Here is a 22,649-nt window from a genome sequence, read left to right as displayed (position 1 = left end):
ACAATTTCATGCTCACAACTTTGTGGGAACAGTTTGGGGATGGCCACTTTCAAATCCAAATGACTGCGCACCAATGCACAAAGCAAGGTCCATAAAGACATGGATGAGTGAGTTTGTTGTGGAGGAGCTTGATTGGCCTACACAGAATCCTGACCTCAACCCGATAGAACACCTTTGGGATGAATTAGAACGGAGACTGCGAGCCAGGCCTTCTCGTCCAACATCAGTGCCTGACCTCATAAATGCGCTTCTTGAAAAATGGCCAAAGATTCCCATAAACACACTCCTAAACCTTGTGGAAAGCCTTCCCAGAAGAGTTGAAGCTGTAATAGCTACAAAGGGTGGGCCAACTCCATATTAATCCCTACGGATTAAGAATGGGATGTCATTAAAGTTAATGTGCATGTAAAGTAGACATTCTAAACTTTCCAATTTATGTTTAAACTATTTTCTTAAAAGAATGATATACTCCAGACAGTTTATTGCACACCTGATGGACTAGTTGGTCTAAATTCTGTCTGTCTGTTCATCTATTCTATTCTATTCTATTCTATTCTATTCTATTCTATTCTATTCTATTCTATTCTATTCTATTCTATTCTATTCTATTCTATTCTATTCTATTCTATTCTATTTTTTACTGGTGGAATTGGTTTGTTTTAGAGCATCTCGGCTTTCATGTCTCCAAACCTAATACGACTATCAAAAATGAGTCATCCTAAAATGCAAATAAAGTCACCAAGAAGAATTCGGATACGTTTTGTTGTGACAGCATCTTTGCATAGGACTACCACATGAGCTTTCCTTCACTGAATTCTGCAGCTTAAACTGCAAGTCTAGCTAAGTGTGATAAAAGACTCCAGGCACCAAGAGCGACAGCTGATGGAAATGTATCTGGTACGCAAAAAGAATGTTTACTGATGGCAATGAGAATCGGAAATTTCATCTGTCCGGCCCTCTTTTCCCTGCCTGCTGAGTTAACTCCAGGCTGCAGAGAGGACAGCAAGTGTCGAGTGTTCAAAAAAAAAGGACAAGAAAAATGAAAGTGGAAGAAAATGGGATTTGTTCTTCCTTCTGAATGTCTGTCTCTTTTTGTGCAAGGAACACTCCCCAGCTGTCTGTCAGACCAACAATCAGAATGCAAATACCATTTAGGGTTTGTCGAACCAGGAGCCTACATTCTTCACTTTGACTTAGAGATTGTTCACCCAAAAGTGAAAATGTCAGTATTTTCTCAACTCAATGTTGTTCCAAAACCATAACACTTTAAGAACTTCGAAACACAAATTAAGATATTTTTAATACAACCTGAGATATGTCTGTCCCGCTATTGAAAGTCCAGGTAACCAAAACTGAAAAGATCAAAAAAGGTTATATCGGCATCGTAAAATGAAGCGAAGTAATCTGAAATAATATGAAACGGTCTTTTGTAGACAAATACAATGGCTTGACATGATTTGACAGATTTTATTTAAGCTTTTTCCATATATAAACACACACACACACACACACACACACACACACACACACACACACACACACACACACACACACACACACACACACACACACACACACACAGAGCGCAATAAATATGGTAAACACGGAAGCTTGTGTGTTCGTCATGTGGTAGAACAAATCTCATTTGTTCTTGTAAGCGGGTGAAGCAAGAAAACCAATGAGATTTATTCTAGTGCGTGACACATACAAGCTTCCATATTCATCATTGTATAGATGTAAATGAAAGCCTTAATAAAATCTGTCCATTTTAAGTGATTGTATCTCGTATGGATCAAACAACTTAAAGGGGGGGGTGAAAACAGTTTCAGTCAATCTCATGTCAATCTTAAGTACCTATAGAGTAGTATTGCATCCTTCATATCTCTGAAAAGTCTTTAGTTTTATTATATTTATAAAAGAAATATAGGCTGTACCGAGTCTTTCCGGAAAAAAATGAGTGCCTGGAGGCGTATCATGTGGGCGGAGCTAAAGAATGACAAGCGCACACAAAGCGGTGACGTCCTCAAGCGTGGAGAAACCAATGGCTATCGATCTCAGCTTATACAGATATGATCCAGAATCAAATTAGGAGGCTGAAATAAATTGAACAGGAGAAACAACAACAGCAGGACGTCCGTCTCTGTGGTATGTACTGTATTTAGTGGTCAACATTTGTGTGTGTTTACTCGCAGTTTATGAGGACATGATTCGGTTTATGGACTATTGTATGCGACTAAACCTTAGCAGTAGCAAGCAAAACAGTTTTGCACATCAGACTAGTGTAACGTTATACATAGAACAACAATGGAGTAACATTAGCGCATTTGAATGACGAAGCACGCGATCGTGTCATTTACTGATGTTTACTCACGCGACGATAGCCAACAGCATAGACATTTGAAGCAGTTTGACTCAACGACTGTGAACCCTTATCGCTTGGACCGCTCCGTCAAAAACACACTTCTTTGGTATAATTTGCTGAAGTCCTGTGACCGTGGAGATCCGCGATGTTGTGAAGCTTCCCGTCATTTCTGCGCTCAAATCGGTTCAAATGCAGCGCTGCCTTCCCGGAATGCTGTGCTGAAGCGTTGAAGTCGCTCGACGTCACCCATAGGAATAAAGTGGAGCGCGGCGTGCGACATAAATCTCCACGGACGACTGGATCTGCACCTGAGAGACTGTTTATGGCGTGCATTTCCTCTCTCGCTCTAGTGACGCGCGCACGCACCCTACCGGGAGAAGAGCCCGTACGGCCCATACAAGGACCTTCCGCTCTATTAACGTCAAGCCGAGCCATACTCGAAAAAAACTCTCAGAAACTTGTGAGAAACCGGAAGGAGTATTTTTAACACAGAAATACTCCATCAAACGTCCAACATTAGTTTTTGAAACTTTGTCTATGTTTAGGATGGGAATCCAAGTCTTTAACAGTGTAAAACGCTCAGCATGCTTGAAACAGCATTTTACCCCCCCTTTAAAGGGTTAGTTCACCCAAAAATATTTTTTTTGTCAATAATTACTCACCCTCATGCCGTTCAACACCCGTAAGACCTCCGTTCATCTTCAGAACACAAATTAAGATCTTTTAGTGGAAATCCGATGGCTCAGACAGGCTTCCATTGGCAGCAATGTCATTTTCTCTCTCAAGACCCATAAAAGGCACTAAAGCCGTCGTTACAAAGTCCATCTCACTACAGTGGCTCTACAATCATTTAATGAAGCGACGAGTGCGCAAAAATAACAAAACATCAGTGTATCGAATCAGCAGTTCGGATCGCCAAAGTCACGTTATTCCGAATCATGAATCAATACGCTGATTCATTAAGCTCCGAGGCTTAAGGAAGAGGTGTTTTGATATCGGCCATATCTGTATAGTGACCTTTATGGGTCTTGAGACCGGAAATTACATTGTGGCCAATGGAGGCCTTTCTGAGCCATCGGATTTTAACAAAAATATCTTCATTTGTGTTCTGAAGATGAACGGAGCTAGGACTTACGAGTGTCGAACGACATTAGGGTAAGTAATTAATGATAGAATTTTCATTTTGGGGTGAACTAACCCTTTAATTCATATGGATTTTTTTGCCTTCATGACATTTTTGTATCTATTCCATTTTGGTTACTTGGACCTTCACCTGAGCAGACAACAACATTGTCAAAACGTTCAAAAATGCTGTATTGAGCATGCTAGGCCAGTAGATGGCGATGTCACTTTGTAAAGAAACAAAACATTAATACACGATGTCACCATTTACAAATTTGCATTTTTGTAGTTTACACTGTGTCGTTTCAAAAACTTTAACTTTAAAAACCCGTTTTCAAAATGTTGCATTTTCAGGTCCCTAAAACGCCACTGTTGTGTAAATGTACAGCCAAAACGCGCACTCTAAAACATGCTGGGATAAGAACAACCCAATTTGGATTGAAAATGGACAAACCCAGAAATTGGGTTGTTTAAATGTGTTCATTCACTGGGTTCAAACAACCCAATTTCTGGGTTTGTCCATTTTCAACCTAACTTGTTTTGTTTTTTTAACCCAGCATTTTTTAGAGTGTGAACGCATGAAAAGTCACCACGTCACTCCCGGATAACTAAAAATAGGCAAAGAGGTGGGATGTGGATGGAGCTGAAGTGCCTGGTTGCTGAAACCACGCCCGCCTAACTCCACCATAGGGGCAATGTCACTCAAGTGGCCACGCCCTTAATTATGCGGAATTTAATATATGTTATGCAGGCTTAATATAATTTAAAGAGTTATACAAAAAATCACCCCCTCACAGGTAGTTAGAGACCAAAACCACTTTTTTACAGACTTTTTTTGTTTTGTTCTCTGCTGTAAAGTTAACCATTTTAACATGGGGCTCAATGAAATCTCTAGTGGCCAATCAATGAATTGCAGTTTAAATCAGGGGTTTTCAAACTTTATGATGACAAGGACCCCCAAATATGATTAACCTTTATGCGGGACCCCCTTCCTAAAATCCATCTATTTTTATCTAAGAAAAAACGTATTTTTGGAAAATATTGTTTCCCAACTTAAATGGGCTATACTTAATATTGGATGTAAAATATTTTTTTCAATAAAAAAAAAAATTGTATAAGCAAATTTCACAATAAATGTATGTAAGCAGTTTACGTTCTTGCGGGGGGCCCTATAGGGGGCTATAGTGAGAAGAACTCACTAGAATGATGCAAAGCAAATGTAATCAATTCTGGAAAGTATGTATACAACAAGAAATGAGAGACATTTAGAAATTAAACAGTTAGTGTAGACTTTATCCATTATTGCTTTGTCTATTTATTCTCTGAAATTTAAGGGGAATTTTTTTTCCCCTTGAACCTTCTGAAGGACCCCTGGGGGTCCCCGGACCCCAGTTTGAAACCCCCTGGTTTAAATCACTTCAAGAGTGTTTTGTTCATAGTTAAAAAAAACTATGTTAAAACGGTGTTGTGTGAATGGCCCCTAAATTTGTGCTTCAAAGTGATTCTTACAGGTTTGGGATGACATGAGAGTAAATCATAGCATTTTAATTTTAAGGTGACCTGTCGCTTTAACATCCACATGAATAAAAAGACCAAAATCAGACTACTCAAGACAACTGGAAAAGGTGCAGTTGCTTCTGAGGAGGGCTGTCAATGTCCAAGGGGCAGGTGCCATATGGACAGAAACGTGTTGAGCAGTGTTGCTTCAATAAATTGTTGTTGACACTGCCCTCTAGAGATGTACGATATCGCATTAGTATTGTATGTCCCTGCCCAGACGCCGGCTCTACCCACTCCAGAAGCTCTACGGCCTCTTCATCCCGAGCAGAGTGCTTACATGCTCTAGAGACGAGCTGTCTTTGACCATTTATGAGGCCTCACATTTTGTTTTTCCTTTCCTCCGGTCTGTTCATTCCCTTACGTCACAGAACCACCATCTCATAAATCATCAGAGAGACTTACCAAGGGTCTTGTCATGACTCCGCAAGCACGTGTGCTCGGAGGAAGGACTAAGCAGGGCAGAGAGTATCCGACTGACACCGAGCTCTGTCTGGCGCAGCTCAGCTAATAAATATGCAGCAGGAGCGTTTGCAAGCATGCAGTGTCAGTCAGGTATCGCTTTGTCATTCTCTTTCCAACTTTCTTCAGCACATAAAAACAAATACACATTCAAATGAGCCAAATGCAGGGTATACTATATATATTTTTTTCAGCGTCCCGGACTCCCAGAAGGATTGCGCAAGAACTTGCCATCTGCGGTGTGGGTGTAGGTGAATACAAAGTGATCGGCACAATGGAGTTCAACATCAGGAAGACCTTAAACCGCCTCAGGTATGTGCGAGTACACCCACATTTCTTTAATTAGCACTTGTGGCAGGTTCTGTTGGAGAGTTCAGAAATATATTTTCTAATTTGTGCCTTTGATTGAATTTCAGAGAGCCCGCAACGAGGTCTTGACCCCAGAGTATTGTATAATATTCTCATCCTTGCTTCCCTCCTTCCTTGTGGGTGTTGTCGGAAGCAAGATTAGCATTTCATTAATGTACTCTCCGGTGCAGGTAAGGTGCTAGACCGTGTGCATTGTGTGGGAGCTCACCAAAACTGCCTAATTCATGGTAAAGACCCATATGGCCACATTAACCTTTACAATGATTAAACAATACGCTCAGCACGCTAATCTATTTGTCTGCCAGCGTGCATAACAATGCCTGTTAAATTATGGCAAGTTATCCTTTGTCAGCATGTAATGTATAATTTTAATAGGCCAATAAAATATTTCTCAATATTTTTATGATAATTGCATTAACATCCAATGACGTGTCCAGATGGTGGCCCTATAGGCAGCCCTAAAATTTGATTGGCTACCTGAAATGCCACTCCAAATGTATTAATTATGATTGGCTAAGTTCTTCATCAGAGGCGGGAATGTTACAGCAAATAGAACCTTTTTAATTTGTGATTCAGTTGATTAACCATCAATTTGTTTTGGGCCAAAGGTGCACTATGTAGTATTTTTGCAGTAAAAAATCCAAAAACCACCAGGCCAGTGTTATATTTTGTTCCGTTGAGTTCTTACAATATCCCAAATGTTTCCAACTTTTTGTAAATTGTGAGAAAATTAGTATTTTAACCAAGGAGCCGGGATGTCTGAGGGAGTCGCCTGTCAACTGCGTTATATCTGCGTTGCCCTCGGTTTCCGGTTTTTATTTGGCTGAAAAGCTTTACTAGAAACGTTAGTGTGAACAAGTGCCACAGCAGCCGCTGAGCGAACGCACAGAGTAACGTCATAACATCATTTTAAACACACTTAAATATAACTTAAATGATAAACAGAGCTGCGATACCTCATACCCACGACTGTGTCCCGTCATAATAAAAGTCCCGTTGTCCGCGAGACGTTGTTTGCGTAACAATTGCTCCAGCGGCCTTGCTCAGCTCCTCAACACTCAGTCCTGCTCTGCTTCATACTACAGTCATGTTAATAACCGCACCCATGAACATGATTTCTGCCCGAGTCCTAGCCCGATTCTGTCCCACAGGCTGTGAGGAGAAGAACACATGTCCCAAGCTGAGGAAAAAACTGAGCACAAACTTGCCGTCATCAAACTACACCTTTGTTTTGAAAAGGCGCACTCTAGCAGACGGAAAAATTACATAGTGTAGCTTTAAAAGGTTTAAATTGTGGGTGGAAAATGTTCGGATTAACAATGCATGAATGAATTATTTGTTGTAAAAATAATAATAATAATAATAATAATTAAAGACTTAATCAATTTTGTTGTCATGTAATCATTTGAACTAAATGTTTTTTTTACATGATGTTTGTACCATTTAGTCATTAACCATCTATGGTAGGCAATATGATATCAATGAGCATTTGTGGTGTTTTCCCTGCTTAAAATTGGACTATAACAATATCAATAAAAATGTTAAGAATTTTTTTTTATTAATTTCTTTTTTTTAAAGTTTGTTTTCTTAAGGACAAATTGAAACACTGGACATTTTCATGTAGAAAAAAAGAAAGAAATATATTTATTGAAAACAATAATAATATAATAATTTTAAAATAAATCAAATACATTTCTTTAACCAGATACTTGAACAAACAGATTTATCCAGGTTGTAATATATTAAAAAAGTCATATTTATTCAAAAGTATCATCACCTCATACTCACCCTAATTAACTGGCAGTCCTGTTTTATACCTTTTTTAAGTGCTATCGGAAATGTGCAGATCATATGTGTATTTTCATTCATTCATTTAAGTTTGTTTAGATAGGGTCAGATACAAAAACATAGATAGGCCTACATTTAAACAGTCATCTGATGCATGCATCATAGTGCTTTTAGCTAAAGCTAATTCACATCTATTATAATTCTATCCAACCTAGTATGGCCTTTTGCGATTCCATTATGGTACAATGTTGCCTTTAGGCAACACAGTTTTTGCTGTGTTATTTACTCTAGAACATTTGATATATAATGTAAAGCTTTTGAAAATACTTTACTTCTCAGTGAAGGTGACTCATATTCTTGCAGATTAGCGAAAAATGCACTTTTCCTTGGAGAAAATATGGAGCCATGTGACATGTGCAGAACCAGGACACTAAATTGACCCTTGTGTGGCAACTTTTTTTGCATTTTCATTGATTAGTATTTCACATGGGTTTGACCAATACATTTGTGTTTCGTTTTATTAAAAATAAACTAAAGTAGACTATGTTCCCTGGAGGCAACACCGTACCATAGAGGGTTAAACCAAAATCTATTGAACGGGTTTACTTTTCAAAAATGTGTAAAACCCACATGCAAAGACCACGTTTCTAATAGCGTGACACATATTTTAACCTAGACGTTTAGCAGAATGTATCTCTTTTTTATCTTCACAGACATCCCAAATGACCCTCGTGGATTAAAACTTACTGAAACCCGAAAACTCACTGATGCTGAGTGGGGTTCATTTGCGGATACCCTAGGTGACGCTGTTCGTAGAAACATTTCCAGCGCTTGATCTTTCCAGGTTCTATGCAGTTAACGCAGGGCAAGGCATCTCATCACGTATGCCTATAATGATCTTTCAAAACCTTTTCAGTGTGGGGAAAAATCCAGCACGAATAAATCGGCTTAGTGGACAGAATTAGAGGGGAAGGGTTTGGAGCCAGAGTAGGATTAAGGAAAATTGTGTGAAATAAAAAGCGAGTGATCACGAGTGACTCTGTTCGTGTCTGTTTCGGGAGGGAGGGAGAGCGAAAGAGAGACAGAGAGAGGGAGAGAGAGCGAGAGAGATTTTCATCCAAATCCATATCTATTTTTTAATCCTCGTCTGTGCGTAAACGTTGCTTGCAGCCTTCGCGAGGAGACTATTTCACAATGCAACGCTTTCAGTAATCTTTACGCAATCTCCAACAACCACACATCCGTTGAAGTGCGCATTTGTTTTAAACTTCAATCTTCCTTCCGACACTTGGACAGCACCATGAGCAGTTTGTGGAATCGCATCCCTTTGGAATGGTGGGAATTACGCAGCGAGCTGCCGGAGAGCATGTAAACGCAAATGGAGTTTGGGATTTATTGCAAAATATGGGAAAGATGACCGTCCTGTCTTTGTGTTTTCTCTTGTGCGCTGATCTACTGCAAGTAGCTGTTGGTAAGTAATTGTTGTGTTGTGTTTTATTACACTCGCGCGCGCTTTATAGTGGAAAACACTCATTCGGCACAGCGTTTGGAATTCCGCACACACTCTCCTCAAGAAACCGCTGCACGCACATATTGAGACATCTTTCATATTTACTTAGATCAAGTTTGTCCGTTATGTGCGAGACGCCGCTTAGTTCGGATTCTCCGAGAATAGCAAGGCGTCATCCGCGGTACTTTGGGGTAGTGCTGGCTGGGTAAGAGCACAGACACTGAGGTGAATGTCATTTTTCATACGGTACATTGTGAAACAGCAGTACGTTTATACATTCTGACGCCCAGGAATAAAGGAGGCTGAACGTATAAGTGCCAAGAGCTATTGACTTGAACCCTGGCCATATTTATCATTCCACATCTCATGATTACATACGCATAATTCGGCGACTTTTATGGTCTGTGTGAAAAGATGCAAACACATTTTTGTTTTTCTTTGATGAACCTAGACATACCTTATCCGTGGGATCATCTCTCTCTCTCTCTCTCTCTCTCTCTCTCTCTCTCTCTCTCTCTCTCTCTCTCTCTCTCTCTCTCTCTCTCTCTCTCTCGGCTAAATAATAACCATAAGTGTTTCATTATGGAATAATGGAGTTTTTTTTTTTTGTCATTATCATTATTATTTAATTTTTATAGTGAATTTGAACGTTGTAAATAAGGTTTGAACGTCACTAAATGAAGTTTAGAGCTAAGCATATTCCTTTTACTATGTTTTTCAGCATTTCTAGTGACCAAAAAAGTTAGATTGCACGTTAGTCAGAATAGACTATATAATATTCATGAGTTAACCATGACAACAGTTAAGTTGACAGTTAAGACAACAGTTATGTCCATAAGAAATGTACACATAATTTGTCTTTTTTTTCTACGTATTTGGGAAAATAAATCCATTTGATATTTGGTAAACTGTGTGTAGCTTATGGCATTGTACAGTTCAGAAGTGGAAAACAAAGCAGATTGTGTCTTATCACTTAAAGATTTTATTTTAAAAATGAACCCCAATGAAAGTCATTGAATAATTCACACAATGACCCTATGTAATAGTGATGAATGCAGTTGGTTGAACTGTATTCTTACTTTCTGTACCTTAATCTAATGTTAACCTTCATACATGATTGACATTTTCTGTAAAAGAAGAAAACAAACCACTTGGCTACTAGGAACATATTGTAAATTCACACTGAATAGTTTCCCCTCGTTTGACTGTCAAGAGATGTTTTTCCACCCCCTATCTTCCCATGCCTCGATTTACATAATGCACAGAGCATGTACTGTATGCTGTAACAGGCTGGTACCATTTTAAGCCTGTAGAATTTTGAAGTGATATGCGGTGAATTTGTTTATACCTGGGGTCCCCGAGTTGACTGAAAGTCTGTATGGGGTGTCCCTGGCTCTTTAAAGGTTGAAATCCCCAGTTGTACTTGGTGATTGATGTGTTCAGGTTCTAATCTCAGGGCGACATCTGGCACGTTTATGGTGCTCATCTTCACTCCCGCCCAGCTGTTTTCATTCTCTCTGTACTGGAAGATTACATGTCCTCATGTAAAAACCCAACAAAGGATTTAAATTAAGACAACGTCAGTGATATAACTCCGGCGGTGTCCCGCAAATAATGCATTACAGAGTGAAGCGATCATTCATAATTTCTGACTGTACTGGTGGTTGGCATGTCCCATATTTTAATACAGGCCATCTGAGCATTATGCAGGCTGGTGAGTGAGAGATCGAGAGAGTCATTTATTGTTGCATAAACCATTAGGTCTCAAAGTTCAGCTGAGGTTGTGGTCACAAAATGCGGTATGGACGGCCACAGTTAATGGACAGGAGATTTATTTGTATTTTTTTATGGTTGGAGCGCAATTGTCATCCCCTTTTACTTTCCATCATCATTTCAATATCCTGCTGGAGTACAATTTTGCACATCATTTTTTAAAATCAGCATTTTTGATGACAGCAATAAAATTAAGATTGACATCTGCATTGCTTTGCAATTTTTGCTGTCATTCAGTTAGCTGATATAAATGATTTATATCATTTATTTATTCATTTATTTACTATTATCGTTAATTAAATAAAAATGAAGCATAAAATGTAAACTAGAAATAAACATAAACTGAAAAGAAATTACAGTTGAAATCATTTAACATTTTCTTTTAATTTAAATTCAAGTATTAAAATAAATACTTCTAAAATGGAAATCAAAATAATAGATTATATTAGATAAATTAATAGAAATGACAAAAAATAAATAAATACTAAACCGAAAAATTATAATTTAAAATATTCGTAAAAACTGAAAACATATTTCTCTCAATTGATAACACTACAAAACATTAACTTTTAATGCAAATCCTCAACCATGATCTCTGTACATGATTGCATATGAACATTCAAAATCATCATCAATCCAAATAAAAAACTTCCTTTTCAATTTCTTTTAAGGAGTAGTTCACTTCTAAATGTTGAAGGTCCAGATCAATGCAGTTTCAAAGCATTCGAAGGGCTTCAGAGGCTCTTCACTATCCCAGACGAATAGGGTCTTATCTACTAATGATCGATCATTTAAAGGTCCCGTTCTTCGCGATTCCATCTTTCAAACTTTAGTTAGTGCGTAATGTTGCTGTTAGAGCATAAATAATACCTGTAAAATGATAAAGCTCAAAGTTCAATGCCAAGCGAGATATTTTATTTAACAGAAGTTCCCTTTCAAAGCCTACAGTGAACGGCCGGTTTGGACTACACCCCTGCACTTCCTGCTGTAATGACGTCACTAGAACCGTTTGTTGACTCCGCCCACAAGAACACGCAAAATAGGGGGCGTGGTCTTGTTGTTTTCCCACTTAGAGAAGAGCACGCATTCAGCGCTTGCATCTCCCCGTTATGGTAAGAGGCGGGACCTTTCTGGGCAAAGTGCGCTAAGCTGCTGTCCAATCACAACACGGGAAGCGCTGACCCAATCAGAACTCGTTTTCAGAGTTGATTCAGAACGTGTTTGTGAAGGAGGGACTTCATAGAACAAGGAAATCATCAGGCCGTTTTTAGGACAGAGGAAACAGCGCTGTACAGATAAGTAAATTGTGTGAAAAATACTGTGTTTTTTTACACGCGAAACATGAACTCATGTTATATTGCACACTGTACACATAATCAAAGCTTCGAAAACACACGAAGAACGGGACCTTTAAAAAAATAAAAAACAAAAAAATGTTTTAGGGATAGGCAGAAGTACTGCCCCAAGCAAATGTGCGAGGACTAATACAAATGCCCTTTACAAAAAAGACTTCAACTTCAAAATTGTCTTACATCGCTGTTTTAACTTTTTTATTTGCTATACAGGGCGTTTGTATTAGTCTTTGCATTATATGTGTGCTTTGTAAACACTAGGGCTGTACTTCCACCTCCGTCTAGCGTGACCTTTATAATGTCATAAATCATTGGCATGTTGCAGAGCAGCGCAAGTTGAGGAATTTAGGTTAAAAAGTATATTCATTTTTATTTTGAAAACGACCAATCTTTTCTAGATAAGTCCCTATTTCTCGCCTGGGATCGTACAGAGTCTCTGAAACCCAGTCGAACTCAGCCCCGCCCACAACATTTGAGCTCGGGCAGTTCGGTCTGGACTTGATCCATAGAGGAGGAATTATACCTGAAAATAATATATATATAATAATATACCTGAATATTCATTATACCTGAATAATGTTCAGACCAATGAAAATGTCAAGGCGGGCTTTAGACGATGATGGACAGATGATAAACAGTAACGTACAATACAAATTTAAGATGACAGATGATAAACAGTAACGGTTTAATACAAATACAGTTTATGAAGGGGTATGCTGTTTTGATAGCCCCTGGTTTACTTACCACTTGAAATCTTAGGTATGCTGAAATGATGGTTTCACGAGTTCACACTTAAGGCGGGTGTACACGGTGCGATTTTTGCTGTCATACGAACTTGCAGACGATTTTTTTCTCTCAGGAGAAATCGCGTGGACATCGTGGATGCTCGTATGGTTGTGGCTCGCGCCGTGTGAGAAGAAATGCGAAGCGAGCCGGGCACGTTAGGAGCACCTCCCGATCATTTTTAAGCATGTTTAAAAAATTCGGGGAGTCGGCCCGATTTTCACCAGCGTGTGGCTGTCCCCTATTGCCAAATCATGCTCAACCTTGTCACATAGGCTTGATCTATGAGTATTATTAGGCTATAGCTCAGTGGCTGCAACCATACAGCGTATGCACACACACACGCACACACACACACACACACACACACACACACACACACACACACACACACACACACACACACACACACACACACACACACACACACACACACACACACACACACACACACACACTTTCTCTCTCTCTCTCTCACGCGCGTGGCACGCCGTGTCTCTCCCTCGGGTTGTTCGGTTTAAAGGAATGGCTAATGTTCTCTTTTCAACAAATAATTTGCACACGTGTTTTTTCTTTATTTTTTGTATCTGAAGCTATCAGCAACATTGAAAGCTCCGGTCTCTGTGTTAAACGTGAAAGCTTGTGTGATCGCGGCCGGCTCGAGGTGCAAACAGTCGTGCTGCGTACCAGTTGATTAGATGCGATGATCAAATTAAATGACTCGTAGCGTCTGCAATAGCTCACAACCTCCCGAGTGTCGGAATTCACAAGCCCGATCTCACAAAAATGTGTATAAATAGTACGAGTTTGAAATCTTGTGGAATGTATACGCCAAAATGAGCTTTGGCGTGCATATGGTACGCGGTTTTTCGCGTGCCTATGATACACACTTTGGCTCTGGCGTATTATACATACGAACCCCCACCCTACCACCCTAAACCTATCCAAGAGCATGTCATATGCACGCCATAAAGTGTGTATCATATGCACGCAAAAAACTGCGTAGCATTTGCATGGCAAAACTCATTTTGGCGTCACACGATTTCACACTCGTACTATATATACGCATGACCATGAGATTGTGTTGGAATTCGCACAGTGTACACCCGCATTTACATATAATTATATAGAGTCAATTTAAATGCGTATTTGGCGTGGTGACCGGGGGGAGGGATATGAGCTCGAACTTGGCCCGAACTCAGAGTACCACCCCCCCACCCCAAAGTTTTTACAACAAAACCCGCCAACTACTAGCCCTAAACAAGCCCAATTGCTTTTCAGGGGAAGTATCAGACTTATAATCTGACTAGAATTGAGTATGACGACATCAGGCTACTGAAGCCCATTGAAGTGCTTTGAAACTGCATTGATTTAAACCTCCAACATTTTGGTTGCCATGGAAGGCTATAATGGGGAGAAAAATCCTGCAATGTTTTCCACAAAAAACGTAATTTCTTTTCGACCGAAGAAAGAAAGACATGAACATGGATTATGACATGGATTATGGTCTTTGATGAGATGGGGTGAGTAAAATATCAGCAAATTTTCATTTTGAAATCAACCAATCCTTAAAAGACAATATCTCATACTTTAGAAAATGAACCCATCTTTCATCAAGAAGCTGTTTTGCCCTTCTGACATCACGGTTACCTCAAACTTTGGTAAAATCTTCTATAAATATAGCTCATCTGGAGGTGCTGTTACTCCTAATGACCTTTAACTCCAGGAGTGACCCACATCATCACCCTCTACACCCCTCCGAGCTCAGGGCAGTGCCGGCTCTCCACAACTGAGCCATTCAACCCTCCCGTGGATTTCTCCATTTCCTCTTCTTAAGAGACTTCTTCCCTAACAGATCCATCATGATCAAGTGCACTAGCTGCAGTCAGAGACAGGTGTTGGCAATTGCAGCTTTAGTCTTTAATAATCACTCTTTGATTTCCTGCCTCCTTTAGAAGACATAAATGTGACCTTCAGGAGCTTCTTTGTCACCCAATACAAACTTGAGTCTCCCAAATGAAGTATTCAAAGGAAGACAAATGAGTACTCTTTCTGCTAACGGTCTAAATGCACACTTACTTCTTGGCTCAGTTCCATTGGGGGAGATGAATCTGAATCATCCACTTTGAAATTTTAGATATTACAAAGGAGCATGTCATCTGATCATGCAGTTACAGTACAGAAATATGATACATCAATTTAATTTTTATCTGATAACATCGTTTGATGATGAAACATCAAAGCAAGTACATTCAAATGCTGGTCTCTTTTAGCAAAAACTGAGTGTAGTCAGTCTTCTCTTTCAACAGTTTCATCAGACACATTTCACAGAGCAGCAGTTCACAACTGGTGGTTTTGTGAAACAATACAAATTGGTCACAGGTCTGTTTTTTGTTGCATTTAGAAGATGCTTTTATTCAAATACACTCATTATATACATTTGATCATATTTTCCCAGGGAATTGAACCCAAGAGCTCGCCATTGCTAGTGTTATGCTCTACTGTTTGAGCAACAGGAATGGTTATAAGTGGAAAAAAGAAAGCAATTATGAACTTTACTAATTTAAAAAAATCTGTCAATTTCTCACTCATGTGATTCTAAACCCCATGACTTCCGTTTATCTTCAGGACACAAAGCTTATTTTTATGAAATCAGAGAGATTTTTGTCCCAGTGTCCCTACATTAAAAGTCTGTTCACCCAAAATAAAACAGTTCAAACCGTCCATATAAAGAGAATCACCCACAACACAATGATTCAAAATGTCCATTTCATAAGTTAACACATACATGAAATCAAATATAGTAATTTATGGCCTACCAGGGAAGGCTCTGAGCTTGAAATTTAGCCCGTACCCAGCGTTCCCCTCCTTGACTGGGATAGAAACAGCCAAAAGTGATGGGGTGGTGGAGGGATGCTGTGAATCTTGTCGCAGGACAGAGGTGAGAGACGGCTGTATATACCGGCTTCCCCTTGTTTGGTTGAACATACTCCTCTCAAACTTTGTTAACGGTTCAAAACGTTCATATAAAGAGATTGTAAAATAAATCCACATGAATCAGGTGGTTTAATCCAAGTATTCTGAAGAGACATGATCGATGGAACGATGCGAGGATGAGGAATTGATGACAGAATTACAATTTTTGGGTGAACTATCCCTTTAAGATATTAATATAAACTAAAAACAGGAGGCAACGCTTCTCATATGGCTTTGCTGTTGATGTCAAAGGCAACACATCTTCAAATATTGGGGGGAAATTTTAAAAAAGTGTATTTGAGTAGGTATCTTGACATCAAACTATGAACAAAGTAAATATAGGTCAAGTCGCCTTCATTTATATAGTGCTTTTTACAATACAGATTGTTTCAAAGCAACCTTACAGTGACAATAGGAAATTAATGCAACAAAGATTGTTTGGCTGTACAGCTCTAGAGAAAGTCATTGTCCAGCTTAAAGGGTTAGTTTACCCAAAAATCAAAATTATGTCATTATTTACTCACCCTAATGTTCCAAAACTCACAAGACCAAGGAGAGCTTTCTGACTCCACATAGACAGCACAACACAACAACCATTTTCAAGGCCCAAAGGTAGTAAATACATTGCTAAAATAGTCCATGTGCAGTGGTTCAACTCTAATTTTACGAAGCGACAAGAATACTTTATGTGCTAAAACAAACAAAAATAACGCCTATAATCACAACCTCTTCTCTTTCGTGTCACTATCCTTTGTAAATCACATAAGCACCACAACACATGCACGTGTTCTGCCATTGAACCTGGAAGCCCCGCACTGTGACAATAGCCCAACAACGTGAATAGCATAAGAGAGGGAGATAAATATGGTTTGTGCAGTGAATTCTTGGCTGCTGAGAGCAAGAAACATTGAAATTATAGAGACATTTAGAACCACAATTTTTCTTCTCAGCCTATGCCATGTTAACGAGTTTGCGTATTGTTTTAGAGTCTATGCAGTTCATAGTAATATTAATGAATGTTCCATTATTCCTGCTTCTGCAGTTAACATTGGAAAGTTGACAGAGCCCTGGCCAATGCTGCCATTTCATAACAGCAAATGAAAACAAACATAATCCATCGGAATATTGACAGTTGTACCATACAAGCTGTGTTCCTATTTTCCTTGTCATACAAAGAATGTAATGCTTTCTGCAAACTATACTCCAACTTAAGCTTTAAGGGCTTCAGTCAGCAGGGGAAGAATAGAAGAGCACATATTGAAAAATATTCTTGCTTATAGAAGAGTGGCATAGTGCATCAATACTCTACTTACCGTACTGCATTTTTAGAGGTGTATGTGTGTACGTTTATGATGGATAAAGGGAGTACTCGCCTTTCTGACATCCAACTTGGAGAAAGTTGAATTGGTATGTTCGGTGCTACCACAGAAAAAACAAAAATCAAATTTATGATCAGATGACAGAGTAAATATTTTCATCAGTACCATTTATTAGAATTGAAGATACTGTGTGCAAGACTGCAGAGCTATTAACTAATAGCACTGCAATGTTTATTTGTGTTTGGATGCTCGTATCTGTGCACCTGTGAAAATGATTCTGATTAATGAGCAGGCTGAGGTGTTCTTTACTGGCAGGCATGTCCTTTGACATGGAAATGTGCTCAAGTTGGGCAGCTTTGTCTTTTGTTTTTGCCAGCATAAATTAAATGATTACATGCGCTGAGCTGTGGATTTGGCAGCCCTATGCTGGAAATTGATTACCTTTGACAACTTTTCATTTGCAGACAAAGGTATTGTCAACTCTGGGATAGATGTTTAGAAACTACAGTCAAATGAATTCAGATTGAATTCATCCAGCAGCCTCCGTTTCTCAAAAAGGCAAGGTCAGTGGCGGAACAGATGACCCCTTTGACTCTTACACTACATTTCAATCCAGTTTTATTTGAAACATAATGGAGCATTTTTGAAATTCAAAACTATGAATGGGAAGGAAATTAAATTTTAACATTTTCTGCATTTCTTTTAGAAACATTTTCACTGGCCTTCGATCACATTAAATATTAACTAGGGCTTGCCATTGAAAAAAAAAGTGCTTGCACACATAATATTATACAATGTACTGTCCAGTTCACCACAAGAATGTCATTTAACCTTTGGTATAATTAAAGTCTACTGCATAAATGATCATATAGGCAACACTTAAAGGGTTAGTTGACCCAAAAATGAAATTGTCATTAATGACTCACCCTACTGTTGTTCCACACCCGTAAGACCTCATATTTGGGGTCAAATTATTCATATTGGAACACAGTTTAAGATATTTTATATTTAGTCCGAGAGCGTATCCAAGTGTACGAACACTATACAGTCCATGTCCAGAAAGGGAATAAAAACATCAGTTGGTTAATTGGAATCTCTTGAAGCATTGAAAATACATTTTGGTCAAAATTTTTCAAAAACTACGACTTTATTCAGCATTGTCTTCTCTTCTGTGTTCCTCAAATAAAGGTTCAAACGGTCATGAATCATGAATTGATCAATGATTGGGATCGCCAATGTCACGTGATTTCAGTTTGGCACTTTGACACGCGATCCAAACTGCTGAAATCATGTGAATGATTCACTGATTCATGGCTGTTTGAATCTTTATTTGAGGAACACAGAAGAGAAGACAATGCTGAATAAAGTCGTAGTTTTTGATATTTTTGGACCAAAATGTATTTTTAATGCATCAAGAGATTCTAATTAACCAACTGATGCCACATATGGACTACTTTGATGATGTCTTTATTCCATTTCTGGACATGGACAGTATAGTGTTCATACACTTGCATTTGCTCTCGGACTAAATATAAAATATCTTAAACTGTGTTCCGAAGATGAACGGAGGTCTTACCGGTGTGGAACGACATTAGGATAAGTCATTAATGACATCAATTTCATTTTTGGGTGAACTAACCCTTTAAGGTTTTATTTGTTAACAGTGCTTAACTGCATGAGTAGAACTAAAAAAAATATTTTTTATTTTTTATTTAGCCTTTATTCAATCAGGAGAGAACCTCACTGAGATTAAAAATCTCTTTTACTGGAGTGCCCTGGACAACATAGTCCAGGGCACTCAGTTATATAAATACACATAACAAACAACAATACAAAACACAATAAAATATCATTAAAAGTACAGCCTTGGAAGCATTTGCAAATCACTAAATCTTTTTCTAGAGCACGCATAAGTGTTTTAAAATTACTGAACAACACCAAATGATTTAGTTTCAATTTCATTTGAAGAGAGTCCCAGTAGAAGGGGCAGCATAAAAACAGTTTTACCTAGATTAGTTCTAGCAGGAGGTATAAGGATATTATAATGAGATTGTGAATGCAATAACTAGTTACCAACTGTTTTTTTGTTGGATCAAACAAAAGCGATAAGGTAGTAAAAAAATAAAAAAAACTGAAATGGCTTTGTATATCAGTAAGTTCCAATGCATTTTCCTTTGAACAGCGAGAGACCAAGCAACTCTATTATATAATGCACAATGATCTGTAGAGATTTTACAATCCGTAATAAATCTTAAGGCACCATAATACACAGCATCTAGGGAATAAAGAAGATAAGAAGGAGCATGCTGATACACAACATCCCCATAGTCAAGGATCGGTAAGAAAGCTGCAGACATTAAATATTGCTAAAGCATTACAGGGATAGTTCACCCCAAAATTTTAATTATTTCATAATTTACTCGCCCTGAAGTTGTTCCAAACCTGTATGAATTTCTTTGTTCAGCTGAACACAAAATACAATTTTTGAGGAATGTTTGTAACCAAACAGTTGTGGGGCACCATTGACTTATAACGTATTTTTTTCCATTGTATTTTTCCATATGGAAGTCAACAAATATAACATTATGACCACCTTCCTAATACTGTGTTAGTCCCCCTTTTCCTGCCAAAAAACCCTCCTCCATCAAGGCATGGACTCATGGACAAGGCATAGAAGGTGTGCTGTGGTATCTGGCATCAACATGTTAGCAGCAGATCCTTTAAGTCTTGAAAGTTGAGGGGGGGCCTCCATGGATCGGACTTGTTTGATCAGCGCATCCCACAGATGCTTAATAGGATTGAGATCTGGGGAATTTGGAGGCCAAGTCAACATCTCAAACTCGTTGTTGTGCTCAAACTATTCTTGAACCATTTTTGCTTTGTAGCAGGGCCCATTAACCTACTTAAAGAGGCCACAGCCAACAGGGAATACTGTTTCCATGAAAGAGTGTACATGGTCTGCAACAATGCTTAGGTAGGTGGTACACGTCTGAGTAACAGGCAGGACCCAAAGTTTCTCGCAGAGCATTGCCCAAAGCATCACACTGTCTGCACCGACTTTACTTCTTCCCATAGAGCATCCTGGTGCCATGTGTTCCGCAGGTAAGAGATGCACCCAGTCATCCACATGATGTAAAAGAAAACGTGATTCATCAGACCAGGCCACCTTTTTCCATCGCTCTGTCATCCAGTTCTGATGCCCATTGTGGGCACTTTCGGCGAGTCAGCATGAGCACCCTGACTGGTCTGCGGCTATGCAGCCCCATTTGCCAGCATTAACTTCCTGAGCAATTTGAGCTACAGAAACTCATCTTTTTGATTGGACCACACAAGCCAGCCTTCGTTCCCCACGTGCATCAATGAGCCTTGGCCGCCCATGACCCTGTCACTGATTCCCCACTGTTCCTTTCTTGAGCCTCTTATGATAAATACTGACCACTGCAGCCCATAAAAAAACAACAAGAGCTGTAGTTTTGGAGATGCTTTATGTATCCTGCTTTAAGCACATCAGCGTTGAGGGCAAAGTGTTCACTTGCTGCCTAATACTGTATATCTCACCCACTAACAGTTGCCGTGATGAAGAGATAATCAGTGTTATTCAAATCACCTGTCGTCGGTAGTCATATTGTTATGCCTGATCAGAGTATATATATATATATATATATATATATATATATATATATTAGGGCTGGGCAAGATAACTCGTTATTATCGCGTTAACACATTGATTCATTAACGCCGACAATTATTTTATCGCGCATTAACGTAGTTATTTATTATTATATTGAAAGGCCGTTGCTTACTGCATCTGAATGCAAATACAGACAAACCATTGGTCACAGGAGAATACAGTACTGTCTGTAGCCTAAGCCAAGGGCTTGACATTCTTTGTCTGGGACAAATAAAATATAAAAATAACCAGAAACGCGAGAATGATTCCGATTTTTTTGTTGTTTTTATTATATTCAATGTAAACAGTGATTGATGAGTGTATCTCTGCCTCTAGTACGTTAACATTTTCTGTGATTAATCGCGATTAATCACAGTATGCGCAAAATTCAATAATAAACAATAATAACATTTTAATCGTTGCCCAGCACTAATATACATATATATATATATATATATATATATATATATATATATATATATATATATATATATATATATATATATATATATATATATATATATATATATATATATATATATATATATATATTTCCCACTTAATGCAACTCAATGCACCTCAGGTTGTTACTGGGGTAGCAGTGTTTCCTGTCTCCTCACCTTGTTTAGATAAGTTGTTGTGTAAATAAATGTTTTATATGACAATTGCAGAGAGAAGAAGCAATCTGAAGCTCTTCGCCCATTTTCTCTGGGCTCATCACTCATCACAGTCTCTAATGCAGAGGATATGCATCTATTCAGCTGAATCATGTTATGAAGGGCTCTCAACATGACAAACAGACAGACAAAAAAAGATGTTTTATGGTTATACAGGATATGTCCGCAACATAATATTAGCTTAATGACATAATGTTTTCTATAATCATAAACTTATAGCACAGCATCATCACGTTGGCGCCAGTTTGCTCGATTCAGCATTTTGAATTGGCATTACGTGAGAGAGATCACTCTGATTGGCTGTTCCGTTTAGCAAAGATGTCAGTGTATTGGAATAGACCTTATCCGCAGCAGCACTATCTTTGAACATTTTTAACAGGAATGAAAGCGAGTCTTTGAGGGACAGACACAGATCTCTTACCATTATTTAATGCGATTTTGGAATGTTGGCTGCTGGTGAAACACTGCAAAAATGTCTTTCAGATACATTTCAGTGGACAAAAAACCTAGACAATTTGAGCTGTGGAAAATTATAAGTGATCTAGAACTTTTTAAAATGGATGCTTTTAAACACGTTAAGTCTATCCCTCACAGCCTCACTTTCTGGCGCTGCTCTGAATAAGGTCTATAAAAGCAAAAGTGATGAAAGCAAGCAAAGAAGTCAAGGCGGCACAGACAGAAGGCTGTTCTAATTTTACGCCATCTTATCTGAGCATTCCAATATGTGAATATTTTCATAACAACATGAGCTGCCTGGAATGAAGAAAGTGATCAACATGATTGATATTCAAAATGGTAAGCAAGCGCTATACTTTGTTTACTGTCTGCAGTCCTGGATTTGATTTCAGTTTTGTTTTCTTTTAAATGACTAATGTAGACTACTGATACCTGCTGATACAGTTGTTTCCTTACACAGACGCACATTTGCT

General features: G+C 38.6%; 1 protein-coding gene across 2 annotated transcripts in view; it reads left to right on the top strand.

Annotated features, from left to right (window-relative positions):
- Positions 1 to 8,572: 8,572 nt before the first annotated feature.
- igsf21a (immunoglobin superfamily, member 21a) overlaps positions 8,573 to 22,649 on the top strand; it is a 326,928-nt gene continuing 312,851 nt past the window's right edge. The window contains exon 1 of one of the 2 annotated variants that reach the window (XM_067431041.1): positions 8,573 to 9,131. In XM_067431041.1, the coding sequence (XP_067287142.1) occupies positions 8,993 to 9,131 (139 nt within the window). In that variant the 5' untranslated portion in view covers positions 8,573 to 8,992. The remainder of the gene's footprint in view (positions 9,132 to 22,649) is intronic. The other variant, XM_067431042.1, reaches the window with a different exon arrangement.

The sequence above is a fragment of the Pseudorasbora parva genome, chromosome 22 (assembly GCF_024679245.1).
Source record: "Pseudorasbora parva isolate DD20220531a chromosome 22, ASM2467924v1, whole genome shotgun sequence".
Classification (NCBI taxonomy): domain Eukaryota; kingdom Metazoa; phylum Chordata; class Actinopteri; order Cypriniformes; family Gobionidae; genus Pseudorasbora; species Pseudorasbora parva.
Note: the sequence above shows the minus strand (reverse complement) of the source record. Positions and strands in the feature narration are given on the sequence as shown.